Source organism: Chinchilla lanigera, unplaced genomic scaffold (genome assembly GCF_000276665.1).
Source record: "Chinchilla lanigera isolate Chin_1 unplaced genomic scaffold, ChiLan1.0 scaffold00094, whole genome shotgun sequence".
NCBI lineage: Eukaryota > Metazoa > Chordata > Mammalia > Rodentia > Chinchillidae > Chinchilla > Chinchilla lanigera.
The window spans coordinates 1147041-1166674 of record NW_004955495.1 but is presented as its reverse complement, the minus strand read 5'-3'; the positions used below and the strand labels follow the sequence as shown (position 1 = coordinate 1166674).

The window sequence follows — 19634 nt, the reverse complement described above, 5'->3', positions numbered from 1 at the left end:
CTGTGGTGTCAACTTGAATGAGAAACACCTAGCAGATTGATTTAGCACACTTCTGGGTGTGATTTATTGAGATGGAAGGCCCATGCTGGGTGTGGGTGGCACCAACCAACCCATAGGCTTGTAGCCTGGATGGAATAAAAAGGGAAGGAAGAAGGAGGTCTTGTTTTTGCTTCTTCAGAGGAGCTCTGGTCTTCATTGCTTTTCATGGCATTGTCCATGTCCATGCTTCCAGGGCAGATTCTTCAGCCTTCCAACCCAGGCTCTTTGGTTTCCTGACTCTAACTCCCATGAGACTTTGCAGGGAGCTCCAGTTGATCCAAGAATGACATACAATTGACCCAAGAAACATGGAGTCCAGGCCCTACAAGTATTTACCTGCTGTACAGAAAACAGGTTAGCCTGTGGAAACCCCTCTGGGAATGAAGCTTTGGGGTATGCCACTAGGTACAGAACCCATAGCTGCTCAAAATGTAGCTGAGGGCAAGGGAAATAACAGAATTAATCACTGAAGTGGAAACTCATTTGTCTTACTTTGTTTTCTGTTGCTATAACTGATGACCACAGACTAGGTAATTCACAGAGTGAAGGTTTGCTCAGTCCATGATTCTGGAGGCTGGAATGTCCACGGTCAAGAGGCAGCATCTGGTCAAGTGGAGACTGCTTGCTGGTAGGGATTCTCTCCACAGAATGCCAAGACAGAACAGGACATCATCATGAGAAAAATCAGGCTTGCCATCTGTGAGCTTTATTCCTCTTCCTTAAGATATCTGTGCAGCCAGATGCCAAGGCACACAGTAATCTCAGCACTTGGAAGGCTGAGGCAGGAGGATCCAAAGTTCAAGGACCAGCTGGGCAACTTAGTGAGACCTGTCTCAAAGGAAAAAATAAAAGGGCTGGGGATATAGCTCAGAGATAAGAGTGCTCCTGGGTTTCACCCCCAGTATTGAAAAAAAAAAAGAAAGAAAGAAAGAAAGAAAAGAAATAAAATAAATAAATAAATAATCAGGAATGAGTTAGGTGTGGTGACATGCCTGTAACCCCAGTACTTGGGAGACTGAGGCAGGAGGATTCCTGTAAGTTTGAGGCCAGCCTGAACTATATAGTGAGATCCTGTCTCAAAAACCAAACAAAACCCATTAAAACTAAAATCAGCTCTTTATTGTTCTCCAGAATAGTCTATGAACAAGTTTTTTTTTTTTTTTTAAAGTTGATTCAGAAACTACCAAATGGTACAACACTTATGCAAGGGAAAAAATTTCATGTACAGCAAAATTAAAAATGCATTTTTACTTTTACCTAGACATCTCACCTTAAAAACTCACCTTGAAAATAAACTACAAATGTTCAAAAGATAGAATTTCATTCACTGGAGGGTTACTCATAAATGCTGAAAGAATACGGAAGCTTGTTGGGAGACAAGATGTGCTGAATATCAAAATATCAACTTACAAAATCACTTTTTGTTTTGTTTTCTGTGGTGCTGGGGATGGAACCCAGGACCTCACAGATGCTAGCTATGGGCTTACCACTGAGGTGCATCCCTGCCTACAAATCACTGTCTTACCCATAAGGTATAATATATATTTGAAGTCGAACGCTTTGACAATCAATACCTTAAGCAAGTACCAAACAGCATCACTAACAAGAGGCCAGTACGAATGTTTGTTTTCCGGAGGAAACAGAATTGCAAGTACAAACGTCACCTACAAAACATTTTGCAAATGAGCTTCTGAAAACCAGGAGTCAGCTTTATCCCACTCATTACTTGTCTCCACTGCTTTCATGTACTTTGAAGGAATGGGAGTAAAGAAAGACTTTGTCACATTGTGTACTTCCATGTTTTTCACCGGAATCGAATAACACGTGACTATTAAGGGATACAGGCAACAGGCGGTCCCAGACTTCTTAAACGGCTCTGAGGCTTTGTAAGTTCGTATGTGATTACTGCGACTTGAAGAATATGTGAATGCCTTCCCACATGTCTCACATTCGTAAGGCTTCTCCCCAGTGTGTGTCCTGTGATGCGCCGAGAGGCTTGAGTAATGAGTAAAGCTTTTGCCACAATCCTTACATTTATAGGGATTCACTGCAGTATGAATTCTTGAGTGTCTGTTGAAGTCAGAAGACGTAGCGTAGGCTTTGCCACATTCTTTACATGTATAGAGCTTCTCTCTGGCATGAGTTCTGATATGCCCAATAAGACAAAAGTACCTAGCGAAGGCTCTCCCACATTCTTTACAGACAAAAGGCTTCTCTCCAGTGTGAATCCTTCTGCAGGCAACAAGGCAGGTGGATGTAGAAAAGGCTTTCTCACAGTCCTGACAGGCATACGGCTTCTCCCCACTGTGGGACCGCATATGTTTGGTAAGGCCTGAGGACTGTGTGAAGGCTTTTCCACATTTGTGACATTTATAGGGCTTGATCCCAGTGTGAATTCGCATGTGCTTCTTAAGGTAGGAGGAATTTCCAAAGGATTTCCTACATTCCTTACATTTGTAGGGCTTCCCTTCGATGTGAATTCTTGTGTGTTTAGTTAAGTGTGAAGACAGGGCGAAGGCTTTCCCACATTCCTTACACTCAAAGGGTTTCTCTCCACTGTGAATTTGTATGTGCTGAGAAAGACCCCAGTGCTGAGCGAACACTTTCCCACATTCTGTACATTTATAGGGCTTCTCTCCGGTGTGGGTCCGTGTGTGCTTACTAAGATAAGCAGGATACCTAAAACTTTTCCCACACTCCTTACATCTGTAAGGATTTTTTACTTTGAGACTTTCCCGATGCACACCAAGGTTTGTGGAGAGAAAAAAACTGTCCCCTCCATTCATAGAGCTTTCCTCTACTGGGAGTCCCTATAAGGGCCTGAGTGCAGGACTGATTCACGTCGGCTTTCCCATGGTCACTGCGATCAAAAGGTTTTTCTGGCACGCATGTTCTTTCATACATAGCATTTGGAGTTGGGCTGAAGGCTTTTTCATGCTCATTCAACTCCAAAAGTTGCTCTCCAACAGAGATTTTCATGTGTAGGGTAAGGAAGTCTTTTCCATACTGATCACACTTGCAACTGTTCCCTGTCTTCTGAGTTCTTGTGTGTGTCTTAAAATATAACTGTTGGAGTTCACCAACACTTTTCCTTTTTCCCTGTTAATAAACAGATGAATGATGATTAAAGAACATTATTTTTGTTTATTTATTTTTGTGGGGCTGGGGCTGGGGCTGGACCCTAGGACCTCATGCATGCTAGGCAAGTGCTCTATCATTGAGCTATACTCTTAACCCAAAGTACAGTATTTTGAGGATGACAGTGATTTTTACCATCATGTTACACCCATATGGTTCTACCTTGTTTCCTTTCTCCCACCCAAATGCTAACCAGGCCTGATCCTGCTTAGCTTCTGAGATCAAGAGAGCCACTGTGTCCAGTACACAGTTATACATCTGTTCTTTCCTTTCCAACTGAAGGATGCAGTGATACTTCCAGGACTTTAGAACGTGCTCTAATCTTAGATTATTAAGAAGACTGTCTACTTTTGGAAACTCTAAAAAGCAATGTGGGGCTTCTCCACATGCATGCTGTCCACAATATCCCTCCAGACATTGCTTTCTCCTAGGTGGAAGCTGGTTTTCTCATCTCTTCCTCATTTGGGCTGGTTTTCTAAAACAGAATTCTGAACCCTCTCCGAGGATAGGAAATAAGATCACCCTTGTCAGTCTTACCATGTATAGCCCGCTGGAGCTCTGTTCCCTCAGAAATTCCGGTTGATGTAAACACTCACCAGTGCTAAGTCTCACTGCACATTCTGAAGATGAACAGAAAAACAACACTAAGGTTTGGAGAAAGAAATGGCTCAGTGAAAGAGTTTAATAATGATACCACTGATGCATGTTTGTTTTCAAATTAAATCTGGTTAAAAAAATTTTAAATTTTAGGGGCTGGGGATTTAGGTTAGTGGCACAGTGCCTGCCTGGCAAGTGCAAGGTCGTGAGTTTGATTCCTGGTACCAGAAAAAACAAACAAACAAACAAAAAATTTTAATTTAAAAAAATTAAAGTTTGAATGTTCTGATTAGGTCAAAAATTAGGCAATGCTATGGATGTGGATCATAATTTTAGATAGTTTCTTACAAGTCGATTCCTTGAAAATTAAAGTTAATGATGAACGGGATGAACTCACGCATGGGTGCACACATTTTTGGTAGTGCTAAGGATAGAATCCAGGGCTTCACAGAATAACACACTTTCTGAGATTATAGGAAATTTTGAGTAGACAAAAAGTAGCTCAATGGTGAGTACTTGCCTAGTACATATGACCCTGGGTTCCATTCGCAGCATTGCCCCAGGCAAAGGTAACGATATCCTAATTTCTCAGATAAATGGCCTTGACCTCCTGAGACCAAGTGCATCTTAACGTGTTTCCTTCACACTCACCTTGGACAGCTCCTGTCTGCATTGCTCTTAAATCCTCTTCTTTCTTCAACCAAGAGATCAGCCTGGGTGTGGGGAGCTGAAGTCCTGCGCACAAAGAAAGGGGCCCTGACAGAAGAGGCTCAGGCAAGAGACCATGAACCTGCACCTGAACATCCAGGGACGTAAGGCGGGGACATTATTCCAGGAGGGCTAAAAATGCAGGCAGCACTTTTGAGGCCCCAAAAGAGAGGCCACTCTGATCCCTGAAGCCCAAATTAATAATTTTGGACACAATTACTAAGCACTAAAAGTTTCAACCACTTTGGAAGTAAAGTAAGTGAAACAAAAGGGATCTTTCTTTTTCTTTCTTTCTTTCTTTCTTTTTTCTTTCCCTTCCTTCCTCCTTTTCTCCCTCCCTCCCTCCCTCCCTTCCTTCCTTTCTTGGAGACACAATCTCACTATGTAGCTCAGGTTGGTCTTGAACTAACTGTAATCCTCCCGTGTCAGCCTCCCAAGTGCTGGGATGGAAGGTGTGCACCACCATGCCAAGCTCAAGACCTAAGGAAAAATACACCAATGATTCTGAAACATAATAAAACAGCAGATTTTTCTAAATGGCTTGTTAAAACACACATGACAGCCTCCAACATGACTCAGTATGGCAAAGTTGGAGACTAAAGATTTAAATATCTAGGACAGCAGTGGTGATGCTCTTGATTTTCTTTTCAATAATGAGGGTTGAACCCAGGATCTTTGTACTGAGCTACATCCTCAGGCCCAGCCCCTCTTAAAAAATTTTTGAGACAAGGTCTTGCTAAGTCACTAAATTGCCCAGCATCCTCCTGCCTCAGCCTCCCAGAGTGCTGGGATTACAGGTGTGCACCAACGCACCCAGGTGATGTTGTTGTTCTTAGACCACATTTGGGGAGGGCGTTTTTTTCTTTTTTGGTGCCAGGAATTGAACTCAGAGCCTTGTGCTTGCTAGGGACATGCTGTGCTGCTGAGCTATTTCCCTGGGCCTTGGGTCACATTTTGAAAACCACTACAGTAGATTACAAGGCATGAGAGCCAGAACTGTGTGTCTGTTATTTGCCAGTGGACTCAGAGTCCACATCACCCAGGAAGCTGGGACCCAGGAAGCTGGGACCACAGGAAGCTGGGACCACAGAGTCCACATCACCCAAGCTGGGACCCAGGAAGCGCGCAGCCTCCATCTCTTCCCCACAAGGCCAGAGACATGGTGGTGTTCTTACCCATGGAGACCAGGTTCTCATAGTTCTCCAGCATCACCTCCCTGTAAAGGTCTCTGTGACTTTGATCCAGCAAAACCCACTCCTCCTGGGTGAAGTCCACAGCCACATCCTCAAAGGTCACCAAGTCCTGGATCATCACACACAGGCCAGCCTGAGTGCCGAGTCACAGCAATGACCTCTCCGCCAACGTTCACCGGAGATGAGAGGGCGAGGCCAAGGCCTGCATGGTCCTCTGAGAGCCTCCACTGCCCACCCAGGGTCCAGCGGTCCTAGGGACCTTTCCTCTCCCCACATCCGCTCACTGTCCACCTCGTGCCACCAAGGGGCTGCAATGGCCCTTCTGAAAGACAAATTCCTCTCCCCAGAACTAGACTACGGGCTCTTTTCATCTCCCTCCCTCCCTTTCCTTCTTCCTTTCTTTTTGTTTTTTTGAGACAGAGTCATGTAGATCAGGCTGGCTTTGAACTTGTTATGTAGCCCAGGCTGGCCTAGAACACATGGTGACCCTCCTGCCTCAGCCTCCTGCGTCCTGGGGCTACAGGCATGCATCACCTTGCCTGGCCTGCCTTTCTTCTTTTAAACACAGTGGTACCTTGGTTTACATACTTAATTTGCTTTACGATTTTGGTTGGGGAAGATGGTTGTGTTTGTGTTTGTGAGGGAGATGCCCGTGGTAGTGTTTATCACCCAACTTGGAGTTTGAGAAGAGAAGCAAAATTCTGCTGAACACTTTTTTTGTGAAACAAACTATTTGCAAACAGAAGCGTTCGTGAACTGAGGTACTGCTGTACATTCCTGATGACACTGGGTACGCTTCGCACACAGTGGTGAATGGATAAAGTCTTTACAAGATGGTATTTCCTTCTTCCTTATAGTCTCAGAGCAAACGTGCGTGCACTTGGGACTAGGAGGGTTGAGATGGATCAGTAGTTACTGAACAACCATGGTGATTTTCAAGGCAACACCTTGCTAACACAAGGGGCTCTGCTCTCTGGAGAAAACCCTCTGAGGACTCCATCCGCGAGTGCAGCTCTGCAGGGAATAAGAAACTGCGGAATGAAGTCTCCCCGGAAGGAAACTCATCTCCTTGGTGGAGTAAGTCTGTCGTCGTGGGGGAGTTTCTGCACACCTGGTAACAATTTCTGGCACGGTCAGTCAGCATCCTTGATGTGTCTGTCTTTTCTTCATGAAAACAGACCGGGTCCCTAGAAAGAAGACTTAGAAAAGAGAGAGGACATGAGCATCCAGAGTGTCCGTATTTCCTACACTTGGCGTGGCTAGAATCATCCCATCGTGGTCTGAACTTGCCATACAACCCAACACGCTCAGAACACACTCAGACTCAGATTCAGACACACACACACACACACACACACACACTCATGGCTACCCAATGCCACAGCAGTCCTGTCACGCACAGAACTGGAAGTGACGGTGAGCCCAGCTGCCCACCAGGAAAACTGTAATGGTCTCAACAAGCAGATGAGGAAACTTCAGGCCAGAGATGTGACCCTTTAGTGACCCCGTAGTTCCCCACGGTAACAAATCTCCGAGCTTCTGCAGTACCCATTCCCAAAAACACTCCTATCACAGGACCTGCTGAGCAGCAGCACTCTCTGCCCACTCCAAAATGAACGAAGAAAGGTAGGGTGACTGCTTGGGCCTGGGCCACTGGAGTTTATATTATGAGAGGGAGGTGAAATGAGATGCTCTGAAGAATGTAAGAGGACTGGCCCTGGGCCCAGCTGATGGCTACCACCCTGTGAGGCCTGAGGTGAATGTGTCCAGCTGTCCCTTTCCTAGACCAAGACCACCATGGGGCAGCCTGTGAATCTCGGTGGACAGTGGAAATCTCCACTCCTCATCCTGGAGTTCTGTCAGTATCAGTCACTCATCCACACACCTTACTTCATCATCCGTCATCATACATTGGCTGGCTCTCTGCACACCCTAAAATCAGTGTACTTTGTACCACGAGGATTACTAGTACCCACCGGCATTTACCGAAGAGCAGTGGGTCTGAATGTGCACCGGTTTTATATGTACAGCTCACTTTTCCCACCAGCAGATCTCATGATCTATGTAATGCTGGACAACCACGGGGTTGGGATGCAGGGAGCACGATTCATTGTCCCAGTATCATCTAGCAAGGAAGTGGTGAACCAGGACCTCAGTGCCGGGAGTTGGTCCCTAAATTCTGATCTCCCATGGTGGCTGCTCCACTCCACGACGATCAGAAGCCAGTCCCTACCCGTTATGTCCCACACGGCAGACACCCCCACAGGGGTTTTTGATCATTCTGTAGGAAGCTAGTATCACAGAAGAAAATTTTTATTTTAATGAATTTTTAAAAATTTAGCATTTTAGTTCATTGAAACTGTTAATGTGTGTAACAACTTGGTGATCAGGCTTAGACACAGAATGTCCCTCCCAGGCCTCAGGTGTTCAGAGGTGGGACTTTTGAAGGTGACTGGCACACGTGCTACACTCATCAGTGAAGCAAAATGTGCTGTTAGGAGAATAAGAGGAGGTCACCGTGGGTGAGGCCTGGACGGGTCTACCTCCTTCCCCGGCTCCTCTACCTCTCTCCTTGCCGACCACCATGATGTGAGCAGCTCTCCTCTGCTCAGGCCCTTCTACCATGCATTGGAGCCTACCAACCATGGCCTAAAGCTAAGCCATAAAAAACCTCACCTTCTCAGACCTGTAGGTGTTGGGTATTTTGTCCCTGTGACAAAAAAGTAACTTAAAAACTTGGATATGAATATGTGATGAGGTTAATTGTGTGTGTGTGTATGTGGTGCCAGAATTCAATCAGGGCCATGTGCATGCTAAAAATGTGCTCTACCACTAAGGACACTGGACATCCTGGTCCTTTTAAAAAACTTTATTTTGAGCACCCCCCACAAAAAAGAGAAGACGGGGCTGGGGATATAGCTTAACGGCACAAGTACCTGCCTATCGAGCACAAGGCCCTGAGTTTGATTCTCGGTACCAACCCCTGCCCCAAATAATACTTTATTGTGAACTGGTCTCCCTAAGTTGCCCCGATGGCCTTCAGCTTGCAATCTTCCTACATTTGCCTCCTGAGTAGCTGATTACAGGCAAGTGCAACCTTTTCTGTTATGATATAAAGAAAAATTAAGTACATCTCAAAAAATTTAGTATTAGGACTAGGGGGTACAGCTCACTGGCACAGCACCTGCCTGGCAAGTGCCAGGTCCCAAGTTCAATTCCCAGGTCAGAAAAAAAAAAAAAAAGAGGGGCTGGGGATTTAGCTCAGCAGCACAGCGCCTGCCCGGCAAGCAGGAGGTCGTGAGTTCAATTCCTGGTACTGGAAAAAAAAAACAAAAAAAAAAAAAAGAAAGAAAAAATTTAATATTATGAGTGAATTTTGAAGACTGTATGAAAAAATGAATGTACTTATCTCCATTTTTTCTTGGTTACATGTTCTTGCTACACAGGGTAAAATAACATATTATAAATGATTTCATTTCTGTCATTTTAGTGACTGGGTATTTAGAGTTTTTTCTTCACATGTGGCCTGCACATAACACGTGGATCCTACAACACTGATCTAGACTGTGGGCCATTATGAGTAGAATAACAATCTTTTGTTTTTTGGGTAATAACCTTGGGCTTTTCCTTCCTGGAGGCTGGAACAACTTGTACTCTGCGTCCCCTTTAAGATTTCAGCTGTAGCCAATTGTACCAGGCACTGTGCAAGAGAATAAGGAATTACACAGAAAATGTCAGAGGGTTTAAAGGTCCAACAGCCTTAAAACATTCACAAAGAGGCCGCAATGCACGTCTCACTGCCGCGTGGCTCAGTACTACCAGTGGTGGTAGATGTACGACTGTACCATTGGGTGGCCCGGGACAGTCCCATAGGGTGGTAGAAGCTGGTGGGAACATGTTGAGGGACAAGCTAGCAGGACCAGCCTTATCACAGTGGTGGAACTGCTTCCCTGAACAGCCAGTTTATGAGGATATTTTGGCATCAAGAAATGATTCAGTTTGGCTGGGGATGATGGCACACACCTGTAATCCCAGCTACTTGGGAGGCTGAAGCAGGAGGATTGCAAGTTCAATCCCCATCTGAGTATATTAATAATTTACTCTGCCTCAAAATAAATAAATGAAATTAACAGGGCTCAGGGTAAGACGTTTGCCTAGTATACATGGGGCCCTGAGTTTAATCCCTGGCTTCACCAAAACAAAACAAAGTTAAAACATTCCTGTTTTGTCCTGTTTTCTGTCTTGGTTTGTACCATCCTGATACATAGCACTTTGTTGCAGCAGCTGTGCACTGGAGATAAGGCGCCTCCTCCAGCTTTTTCCCAGGAGAATAACTCCCGGTCCAACCTGCCTGTAACCCACAACTCCTAATGTAACCCTGCCGGCAGCTTCTCTCCTCTAGAAATCTAAGCAGAATGGATGACCTGATCTTCCCTTCCCTTTCAGCACGACCAACTCCCACAGCTTGTGTTTTCGTTCCCAGCTTACGATCCTCTTTTTTTTTTTTTAACCTTTATCAGTGACATTCAAAGATCAGGCAAAATAATGTGCTCCGTTACTTCTAAAACCCTCGCAGTTTGTTTTCTGTTTCTTTTTGTTTGTGTTGGGGATCAAACCTAGGGTTTCACACATGCTAGGCAAGAGGTCTGCCACTGGATGGAGCCCCCAGGCTGCTAGCCATCGATTTTTTTTTTTTTTTTTTTTGGTTTTTATGACTGCTGGTTTTTCTCTGGTAGGTGAAACGAGTTCAGACGTGTTTGGTTTTTCTCCAGTACCGGGAACCGAACTCACGACCTTGCGCTTGCCAGGCAGGCGCTTTGCCGCTGAGCTAAATCCCCAGCCCCCTAGCCATCGATTTGTAATAGTAAATCTGCTGGGCGTGGTGGCACGCGCCTGAAATCCCAGCACTCAGGAGGCAGGAGAATCACCACAAGTTCGAGGCCAGCCTGGGCTACATAGTGAGACCCAGTTTCAAAAAATAAAGAAAATTTTACGATATCTATACATTTGGGTAGATGTTTCCTTTTTCCTTTAAGTTACAATTTCCTAAGAATAGCCCTGTTCCTCAAATAGCCAGATTGAATTCTTTGCCTCAATCAACTATTCAAATGGTGTGCTATATCATCTAGTCCATGAAGAGAGGGAGGAATAACAAGATTCTTACAACTGCACCTTTTTAAAAACTCTTCAATAGCAAGATGGGCTGACACATACCCGTAGTCCCAGCTACTCAGGAGGCTGAGGCAGAAGGATCACTTGAACACAGAAGTTCAAAATCAGCCTTGGCAACAGAAGGAGATCCAACCTCAAATAAAAAACAGAAAAATAACCTTGTAAGTAATTTATTTTCTTTTCCATAGCAATTGTTTAAGTGTGGGTTACTACAGTATCAAGTTTTAAAACATCATTTTAAAATCGTGTTTCACTTGGGGGGGGTGCACATCTGTCATCCTAGCACTCACAAGGCTGAGGCAAGAGGATCGCTGCAAGTTAGAGGCCAGCCTGGGCTACATAAGAGACCCTGTCTCAAAAAAACAAAATGCAACACAGTTTCATCTTAAGCTGCTATCTGGACCTTATGCCTTCACTCCCACGTTTCCTGAATTCTATTCTCTGACAAGGACGTCTGTGAATTCCATTATAGTTAGAAACGGATCCAAAGAGCTCCCCTGCTTACATCACTTTAGGAAGTTCCCACGTCTTCAGTCCGGTCCAGTCACACTCCGGCCCTCAGCAACGCTCCTGTCCATTCCCATCACTCTCCCCTCTTCCATTCAGGCTTTTGCTCACAATGTTTCTGTCTCCTAAAATGTTCTCTTTCCCTCTGTATCTCTTCGTCTGCACCTAACAGTCTATTAGATCCTGCTCATTTTCTTCACAATGCAAATATCAATTTCACTCAATATGTGCAAGTCCCTCCCTACCCCTTCTTTCTCTGTATTTTGTTTTTCTTCCGGTACCAGGAATCGAACTCACGACCTCGCACTTGCCAGGCAGGTGCTGTGCTGCTGAGCTAAATCCCCAGCCCCTCTCTCTGTATTCTGAAGACAAGGTTTCACTATGTAACCCAGGCTGGCTTCGAATTTGTGATCCTCCTGCCTCAGCCTCCTGAGCGCTGAGATTACAGGTATATGGCCATGACACCAAGCTTCTTTAATTTTTTATTTTTGGTGTTGAGGATGGAACCTGTGGCCTCACATGTGCTAGGCAAGTGCTCTACTACTGAGCTACAGCCTCAGCCCCATACTGTGTTTCTTAATAATTCTTATGTCTGAATAACAAATTTGCTACTATTCATTTAAAATCATCCTCCCCACCAGGTGTGGTGGCAGAAGCCTGTAGTCCCAGCACTCAGGAGGCTGAGGCAGCAGGATTGCCACGACTCTGAGGCCAGCCTGGGCTACAGTGAACTCATGGTCAGCCTAAATTACATGAGACCCTGTTTCAAAAAACCAAAACAAGGGCCGGGGATTTAACTCAGTGGCACAGCACCTGCCTGGCAAGCATGAGGTCCTGAGTTCGGTTCCTGCCACCTAAATAAATAAATAAATAAATAAATAACAAAACCAAAATCCTAAAAAAAAAAAAAAATCAATCAATCAAATAAAATCAAATAATCTTCCCTAATAAGACTGTCAGCCTCATGGTGGCAGTACTGTGTCTGTTTTGATGGTTACTATTTTCCTGTTTCTGGCAGAGAGCCTAGTTCATTAACATGTTCCTGCCAGCTTGAACTGGCTTGAACCGCTCCAGTGGTAAAGACATGACTGTCCCCTCAGGCAGCTTTTACCACCCAATGAAACTGTCCCATGCCCCCCGCCCAAGGGACAGTTATGCATGTATCACTGGTGTTTTAGAGCTGCCTAGGAGCAAGACATATACATTTTGGCCCCGTCATGAATGTGTTAAAGGAATTAAATGGTCATTGTTCGATTGTCTGATGATCACAAAATGATTGCCTTACCATAGAAATGTAAGAGCTATACACAAATAGAAGGCATGCAGGAATCACAAAACTTAACACTCATATACATGCTTGCCCATAATATAACATAAATTCAAACACTGTATTTCTGAAAATATATTTGAGTATTTTCATTCAGGATAAAAATGGATTGAGTACTGATGCTCTTTTTGGAAACATTTATCTTTTTTGTGGGGGGCTGGTTCTTGATAGGTAGTTTGGACTGGCTTTGAACTCACACTATGTAGCCTGGCCTGGCCTTAAACTCACAGTGATCCTCCTACCTCAGCCTCCCAAGCACTAGGATTACAGGCGTGCACCACTACATTTTTGGAAACAAATATCTTGCAATTCAAACTAATATCCATTTCTTGTCTTTCCCCAGAATAATTCGTAAGCACGTTGACAAAGTGTTGATTCAGAAACTGGCAACAAAAAAAATCTAAAAATATACTTTTAAAATGATTTTCTGAAGCTTCTAGACTAGGAAGTGGCAAACTACAGCTCAAATGTTTGTATTTATAAATAAAAATATAAGGCTGGAGGAAACAGTTTAAAAATAAGATGAGAGGTGCAGTAGCACATGCTAGAATTCTCAGCTACTCACAAGGCTGAGGCAGGAGGATTTTAAGTTTAAGGGCAGCCTGGGCAACATAGTGAGATGCTGTCTCAAAATAAAATAAATAAATAAAAAGGGCTGGGCATGTAGGTTAGCTTTCCCTAGGTTCAGTCCTCCATATCACAAAAAGGTAGTAGTGGTGGGATAATTACCCAACCAGAAATATTATTATAATGTGTGATATCCTAGAAGAATATGTAGCACTTCAAAAAAGTCAGTGTAGCTGGCTGTGGTGGCACATACCTGGGATCCCAGCACTCTGGGAGGCTGAAGCAGAAGGTTTACAAGTTCCAGTCCGGCCTGGGTACTTGGTACATTAGCAAGACCTTGTCTCAAAATTTTTCAAAGGGCTAGGCATGTACCTTAGTAAGAAGGCCATAGGGCCCACCCCCAGTACCAAGGGGGGAAAAAGTCAATGTAGGCTACACGGTCACATTAGTCTGTAATCAAGCTGCTCTGGAAGCTGAAGAGAAGACTCCACGTTCAAGTCCAGCCTGGGCAATTTAGTCAGACCTTGTCTCAAAATAAAATTTTTGCTCTGCTCCGTAGCTGCCATGAAGGGAGTGGCTTTTCCCCACTGTGGCCCTCTGCCATGCTGTTTCTTCTTTGAAGCAGCCGATACTGGGTGGAAACTGCTCTTCCCTGTGGTGGTGGTGCACTAATATGAAGTGCCCTGGATCATTAAAAATGGTCATCTACCAGACTTCTGCACTTACAGTCAGTCTCAGGATGAGAGGGTTGGAGCTTCTGCAGCCATTTTGTGGCCTACTCAGTGACAACAATTATAAAAATGAAAGGTGAACATGCTAAGGTTAGAGATGGTGGAAGAAAAAGAGAAAGACCCTGGGTCCTTGATGGCTTTATGGAATGGCAGAACCAACACAACTTGCATCTAGTCTTTATACTCCTTTGGCATATTCGAAAAAATCTGTTTCACCCACTGTTAGTTGGTTTTCTGTCACTCACAGTTGATGGTAATGTTTACTAAATATAGAGATAATAAGCAGTCATCGGTAAGACCAGGAGGATAATTTCTGACTTCTACTTTTAGGAGTGTATTTTCAGCATGTCTTTTTTATCTTCATCAGTGAACATATCTGTGAAACAATGAATGGGCCTTCGAATTTGTAAGCCCTGACTTCGGGAGGTACTTACTGCATCACTGGCGTCAATATGCACCAATGGCACTAAGATGCACAGCAACAAATGGCACTCTTTCATCAGCGACTTTCCCATCACCTTCTCAGGGTAGCTGGTTTGATAAAGTATATGATTCTCTCTTCTTGCAAAAAAATTTAAAAATCACTAAGCATGGTGGCATATGACTGTAATCTTAGTACTCTGAGGCTGAGGCAGAAGCATCACCAGGAGTTCCTGGACAGCCTAGGGTACAAGTGAGTTCAAGACTAGCCTGGATAGTCAGGCGTGGTGGCACACGCCTGTAATCCCAGCACTTGGGAGGCTGAGGCAGGAGGATCACTGCAAGTTCGAGACCAGCCTGGGCTACAAAGTGAGCTCAAGGCCAGCCTGAACTGCATAGTGAGACCCTGTCTCAAAAAGATAAAAAAAGAAAAAAAAAAAAAGACTAGCCTGGAATACATATCAAGACCCTGTTTTAAAACAGCAAAATAAACAAATAAATAAATTTTTTTTAAATGGGCCAAGAATGGAACTCAATGTAAGGCTTTGGGTTCAGTCACCATAACCACAAAAAAAAAAAAAAAAAAAAACCACACACACCCATTTCGATGATTTTTAGAATGAAAACATCCAAATCCCCCTTTGAAATAACATGGAAAATTTTAGTTTTCTACACAAAGTAGATTTTACTTCACATCACTATTTAAAATATTCTGGGTTCAAATAATAGTACTCTGGTTTTAGCAGGACAATGTCCTTTCCCTTTTTCTTTTGTTGGGAGGTGGTGGTGGAGGTAAGACACAGAAGATTGAACCTAGGGCCTCATACACGCTAAGCAGGTGCTGTACCATGAGCTACAACCCCCAGCCAGGTCCTTATCTTTAAGAAATGCAAGGCAGGCATGGTGGCCCCTACCTGTAGTCCCAGCACTCGGGACACTGAAGCAGGATCGCTGCGAGTTTGAGGCCAGCCTGGCCTACCTAGTGAGTTTGAGGTCACCCTGAACTTTACAGTGAGACCCCACCCCCAAAAAACAAACAAAAAAGCAATACCAAGTATTTAACAGTGGAACGTCACGTCTGCAATTTATTTTCAGTGTTCTAACAGTTCACTCTAAAATGTATTTGTTCGTGGGGGAAACAAAAATACATAAAATGCCAAACATAAACAAATCTACTAGATGGGTATTCATTGTTACAGGTGTTCAAGTTACCTGTAGGTTACAGAATTTTCAAAAGAAAAATGTGCGAGGAAAAACAATCCGACAATTCTGTTAGTAGTGAATTCCATTATTCACAGAGTTGTGGGGTAAGGATATAGATCAGTGGTTGGGCACTTGCCCAGTACGCACACTAAACGGAGTACAAAAGTCTAATAAAGCCTCTGCTAGCTTGTTCTCTCTTTCTGGAGGTTCCAAATTTGTTTTGGAGACAGGGTCTCTCTATGTAGTTTAGGCCAACCTCTGGCTTGCGGTGATCTTCCTGCCTCAGCCTTCTCAGTACTGGGAGTACAGATATGCAGCCACCACGCCTGGCATGAGGCACCCGTTTTGAACTGGAGGGGTGGCGTGTATAGGCCTAGGAACCGCAGATAAAAGAAACAGTTGAGTATTATTTAGTTTTGTTTTTTTTTTCTTTTTTTCTTTGTCATTTTGAGACAGGGTCTCACTATGCAGTTCAGGCTGGCCTTGAGCTCACTTTGTAGCCCAGGCTGGTCTCGAACTTACAACGATCCTCCTGCCTTAACCTCCCGAGTGCTGGGATTACAGGCGTGTGCCACCACGCCGGCTGTTTAGTTTTTTTTAGTAGAAACACTTGAGGTCTACGACTGTTTATTATAGTATGCACACAGGAAAACACTCCCACCCCAGCACCTGGCAAGTGATCTTCACCTTCTTACATTACCATCATGCGCAGACATAAATATAGGACTTGCAAAGACAAAGTGAAATTGTTTGCATGAGAACAGTTAGGAGGGACCCTCTCCAGCCGCCTCTCACCCAGTGCTCACCAGAATGGGCTGGAATTGTCAGCTCCTTGAGGTTGGGGGACGCACGCCAGATTCAACGTGATTAGACTCGGGAAAATTTGTGTCCTCTCTGAAAAAAAATTCAGAAAGGTTCTCAGGAGGGATTTTTTTTTTCTTCTTCTTTTTTTTTTTTTTTTGGCATTGCTGGGTGGAACCCACGGTCTCATGCATGCTAGGTAAACGCTCTACGAGCCGCTGCACCCGATGCTCTGGGAGGCTTTGCAGGAGGCGAGCCCAGGGGCCCGGGCGGGGGTGACACAGAAAGCGCAGCGACACTGCCATCCCAGCTTCTCGAGGCCTCTAGTGGCCCCTCTGACCCGGTCCAGCCTGAGGGGCCCGCGGCTCCAGCGGTCAGACCTGTTTTTTGTCGCCTCCCAGCCACACCCGAGCCCGTGGCTTCACGCAAGCATCTCAAAGAAAGAACCCACCTACCCAGCCCAGAGAAGCTGCCCTTTGACCCGCGTAGCCCGCGGCGGAAGCGGCCAGAGACGTCGCGACGTCACTTCCGGTCTCGGCCGGGTTACGGGGAGCACTCCGCGGTTCAGTCCCGGGGGGACGGTCAAATTCGGGGTGTTTTTGGTGAACAAAACCTAGGAACTGGTTAACCGCTGGGGCCGGAGAGAAACTGGCCGAGAATAGCCTTAAGACAGCCATGAGTGACACCACAGCGGGGGGCGGGGCCACGGGGAGGGGCGGCGCCACGGGGAGGGGGCGGGGCGAGGGCGCCATGTAGCTGGCGCGAAGGACCGCAGGGCTGCGGGGAATGGTGAGGAGCTCACCAGCTGATACTTAGGAAAGCTTTTCTCACCAGCAGTGATGTCACCTTGCCATAAAATCACACCTAAGGTGAAGACAATGTCCAGAATGCCCAACAGCCAAAAGATACATCCATATTGACTACAAGTCACACGTGGCTGTGAGGCACTTGAAATGTGGCCAGTCCAGATCGAGGCATGTTATAAATGTAAAATAATCTCAGAATACTAGATTTGGAAGACTTGGTTAAAAGAAAAAGAGGATGTAAAATATTTGACTAAAAGAATTGATCACAGGTTAAATAAAAATAAAAGCTTTTCCATGTGCCTGCCTGTCACCTAGTTCCTGATGAATATACCAGTCAAACATGTAAACTGGTCCAGAATCAAACCGTAAAACACAAGGCTAAGTCCACAGCTCTGAGGACAGGCCAGACCAGTGCACGAGCAGACAGACTCACTCGACCACCAGGACTGACCGATAGAAACCCTGGAGGGGGTGTGGCTCAGTGGTAGAACACTCGCCTAGGTAGCGAAGGCCCTGGGTTCCAGCCCCAGCGCTGAAAAACAAAAACAAAGAAGCCCCAAGACACGGGTAGACCTAGGCTGGCCCCAGGTGAACAAGCGGAACCTGGTGAATAGGGGGTGTGAATTCTATCTGCGGTGTGCCTTGCTACCAGTCATGTAATGTGACCGCCACAGCGACATCTCCCCTTTGCGTGTGTGTGTGTGTGTGTGTGTGTGTGTTACTGGGGATTCCATTCACAAACTGTTTTAATTTTTGTTTTGAGACAGGACTTCATTAAGTTATTAAATTGCCCAGGCTGGGCTCAAACCTGCAGTCTGCCTCAGGCTGCCCGAGTGCTGGGATTACAGGTGTGTGCCACCACACCCGACTCCCTAAATTCTCTTCCAGTGGGAGGTCTCTTCTCTCCTTTCATTTTGTTTCTTGCTGACCTTGTGCGGTTTTTTTCCCCCCTCGCGTGGTGTGTGTGTGTGTGTGTGTGTGTGTGTGTGCACATGCTTGCTTGCTTATGTGTATGTGCTTATGTGTGTGCAGGGCATTGAATTTAGGGTCTCACACATGCTAAGCATGTGCTTTACCACTGAGCTACACTCCTAGCCTCTTGGAATATAATTCGAAAAAGCTCTTGACATTTTCCAACGAATGCAAACATATGTACAGCCTATACAACAAAATCCATGTTCATTAAGACAGAGATTATTTATAGGAGCTTGATTTGAAAATATCTTTCAGTGAAAACAAAATCCAAATTACCCTCAAGGGAGGAAAAATTAAATTATCCTTATTTAATGAAGCATTCTTAGGCAAAGAAAAACAATAGTTTACAGACTGTAATAGTTTTCTGTGGATGCCACCAACTTGGTGGCTTAAAATAACACACTGGGCTGGGGATGTGGCTCAGTGGTGGAAGATTTGCCTAGCATGTGGGAGGCCTTGGATTTGATCCTCAGCACTGCAAACAAAACAGTAATTTATTCATGGTCTCTATAGGCTGGAAATGTGGGCATGGTTTAGTCAGATTCTCTGCTAAGGATACCATAAGGGTAAAATTATACATTGAGCAGGCTACAATCTCATCTTTTTTTCTCTCCCCTTTCCTCTGCAGTGCTGGATCAGATCCAGGGCTTTGTGCAATTGCCCTGACACTGGTAGCGAAGGCCCTGGGTTCCAGCCCCAGCGCTGAAAAACAAAAACAAAGAAGCCCAAGACACGGGTAGACCTAGGCTGGCCCCAGGTGAACAAGTGGAACCTGGTGAATAGGGGGTGTGAATTCTATCTGCGGTGTGCCTAGAGCTACACCCTAGTCCCACATTCTAATCTTGAGGCTCAAACAATAAAGGATTTCTTTCTAATCTCCCTCAGACTGTTGGCAAAACGTATTTCTGTGTGGCTGTGGAATTCTGGGCTGCTTATTTCATCAAAGCCAGTAACAGAAGCTGGGCACGACAGGGCATGCCTTTAATCCCAGCGACTGCCTGAAGCAGGCGGCTGGGGGCCAGTCTGGGCAGCAGACTGAGATCCTGTCTCCAAGGGGGAAGTAAAAGCTAGCAACAGAAAGACTGAACTTGCTGCGCTGATTTTCTGATCCCTACACCCGCTTTTAAGGGCTCACCTGATTGGGTCAGGCCATGCCCAGGATTGTCTCCTATCTGATTAATTCAGAGTCTAATGATTAGGGACCTTAATGTCATCTGTAAAAGTCTTTGTTGTTGCCACATAACATAACCAAAGGAGTGACATTCATCACTTTTGTCCTACTCTCTTGATTACAAGGAAATTGTAAAACCCACCTACACTCAGCAGGAGGAGATTATACAAAAATGTACCAGAGGAGGGGCTGGGGATTTAGCTCAGCGGCAAAAGTGCCTGCCTGGCAAGTGCAAGGTCGTGAGTTCGGTTCCCGGTACTGGAGAAAAACCAAAAAAAA

The 19634-nt window shown here is 45.1% G+C and overlaps 1 protein-coding gene across 1 annotated transcript; it reads right to left on the bottom strand.

Annotated features, from left to right (window-relative positions):
• Positions 1–1703: 1703 nt before the first annotated feature.
• On the bottom strand, positions 1704–16848 carry LOC102026231 (zinc finger protein 426-like). The gene is made up of 8 exons (XM_013505050.1): positions 16409–16848; positions 10890–10980; positions 6787–6874; positions 5658–5784; positions 4426–4509; positions 3715–3797; positions 2786–3138; positions 1704–2700 (listed from the first exon to the last, which is right to left on the bottom strand). The coding sequence occupies exons 3-8, from the start codon at positions 6817–6819 to the stop codon at positions 1704–1706; spliced, it is 1677 nt and encodes a 558-aa protein (XP_013360504.1). The 5' UTR covers positions 6820–6874; positions 10890–10980; positions 16409–16848.
• Between the last annotated feature and the right edge of the window lie 2786 nt (positions 16849–19634).

Bases quoted from the DNA above. Each gene is read 5' to 3' on its own strand.
- LOC102026231 (XM_013505050.1), bottom strand. From the start codon at position 6,819: ATGCTGACTGACCGTGCCAGAAATTGTTACCAG. The intron at 4,510-5,657 runs GTAAGAACACCA...CTTTGTGCGCAG, and splicing joins TGAGAACCTGGTCTCCATGG to GACTTCAGCTCCCCACACCC. The intron at 3,798-4,425 runs GTGAGTGTGAAG...GTTCATCTTCAG, and splicing joins GCAGACAGGAGCTGTCCAAG to AATGTGCAGTGAGACTTAGC.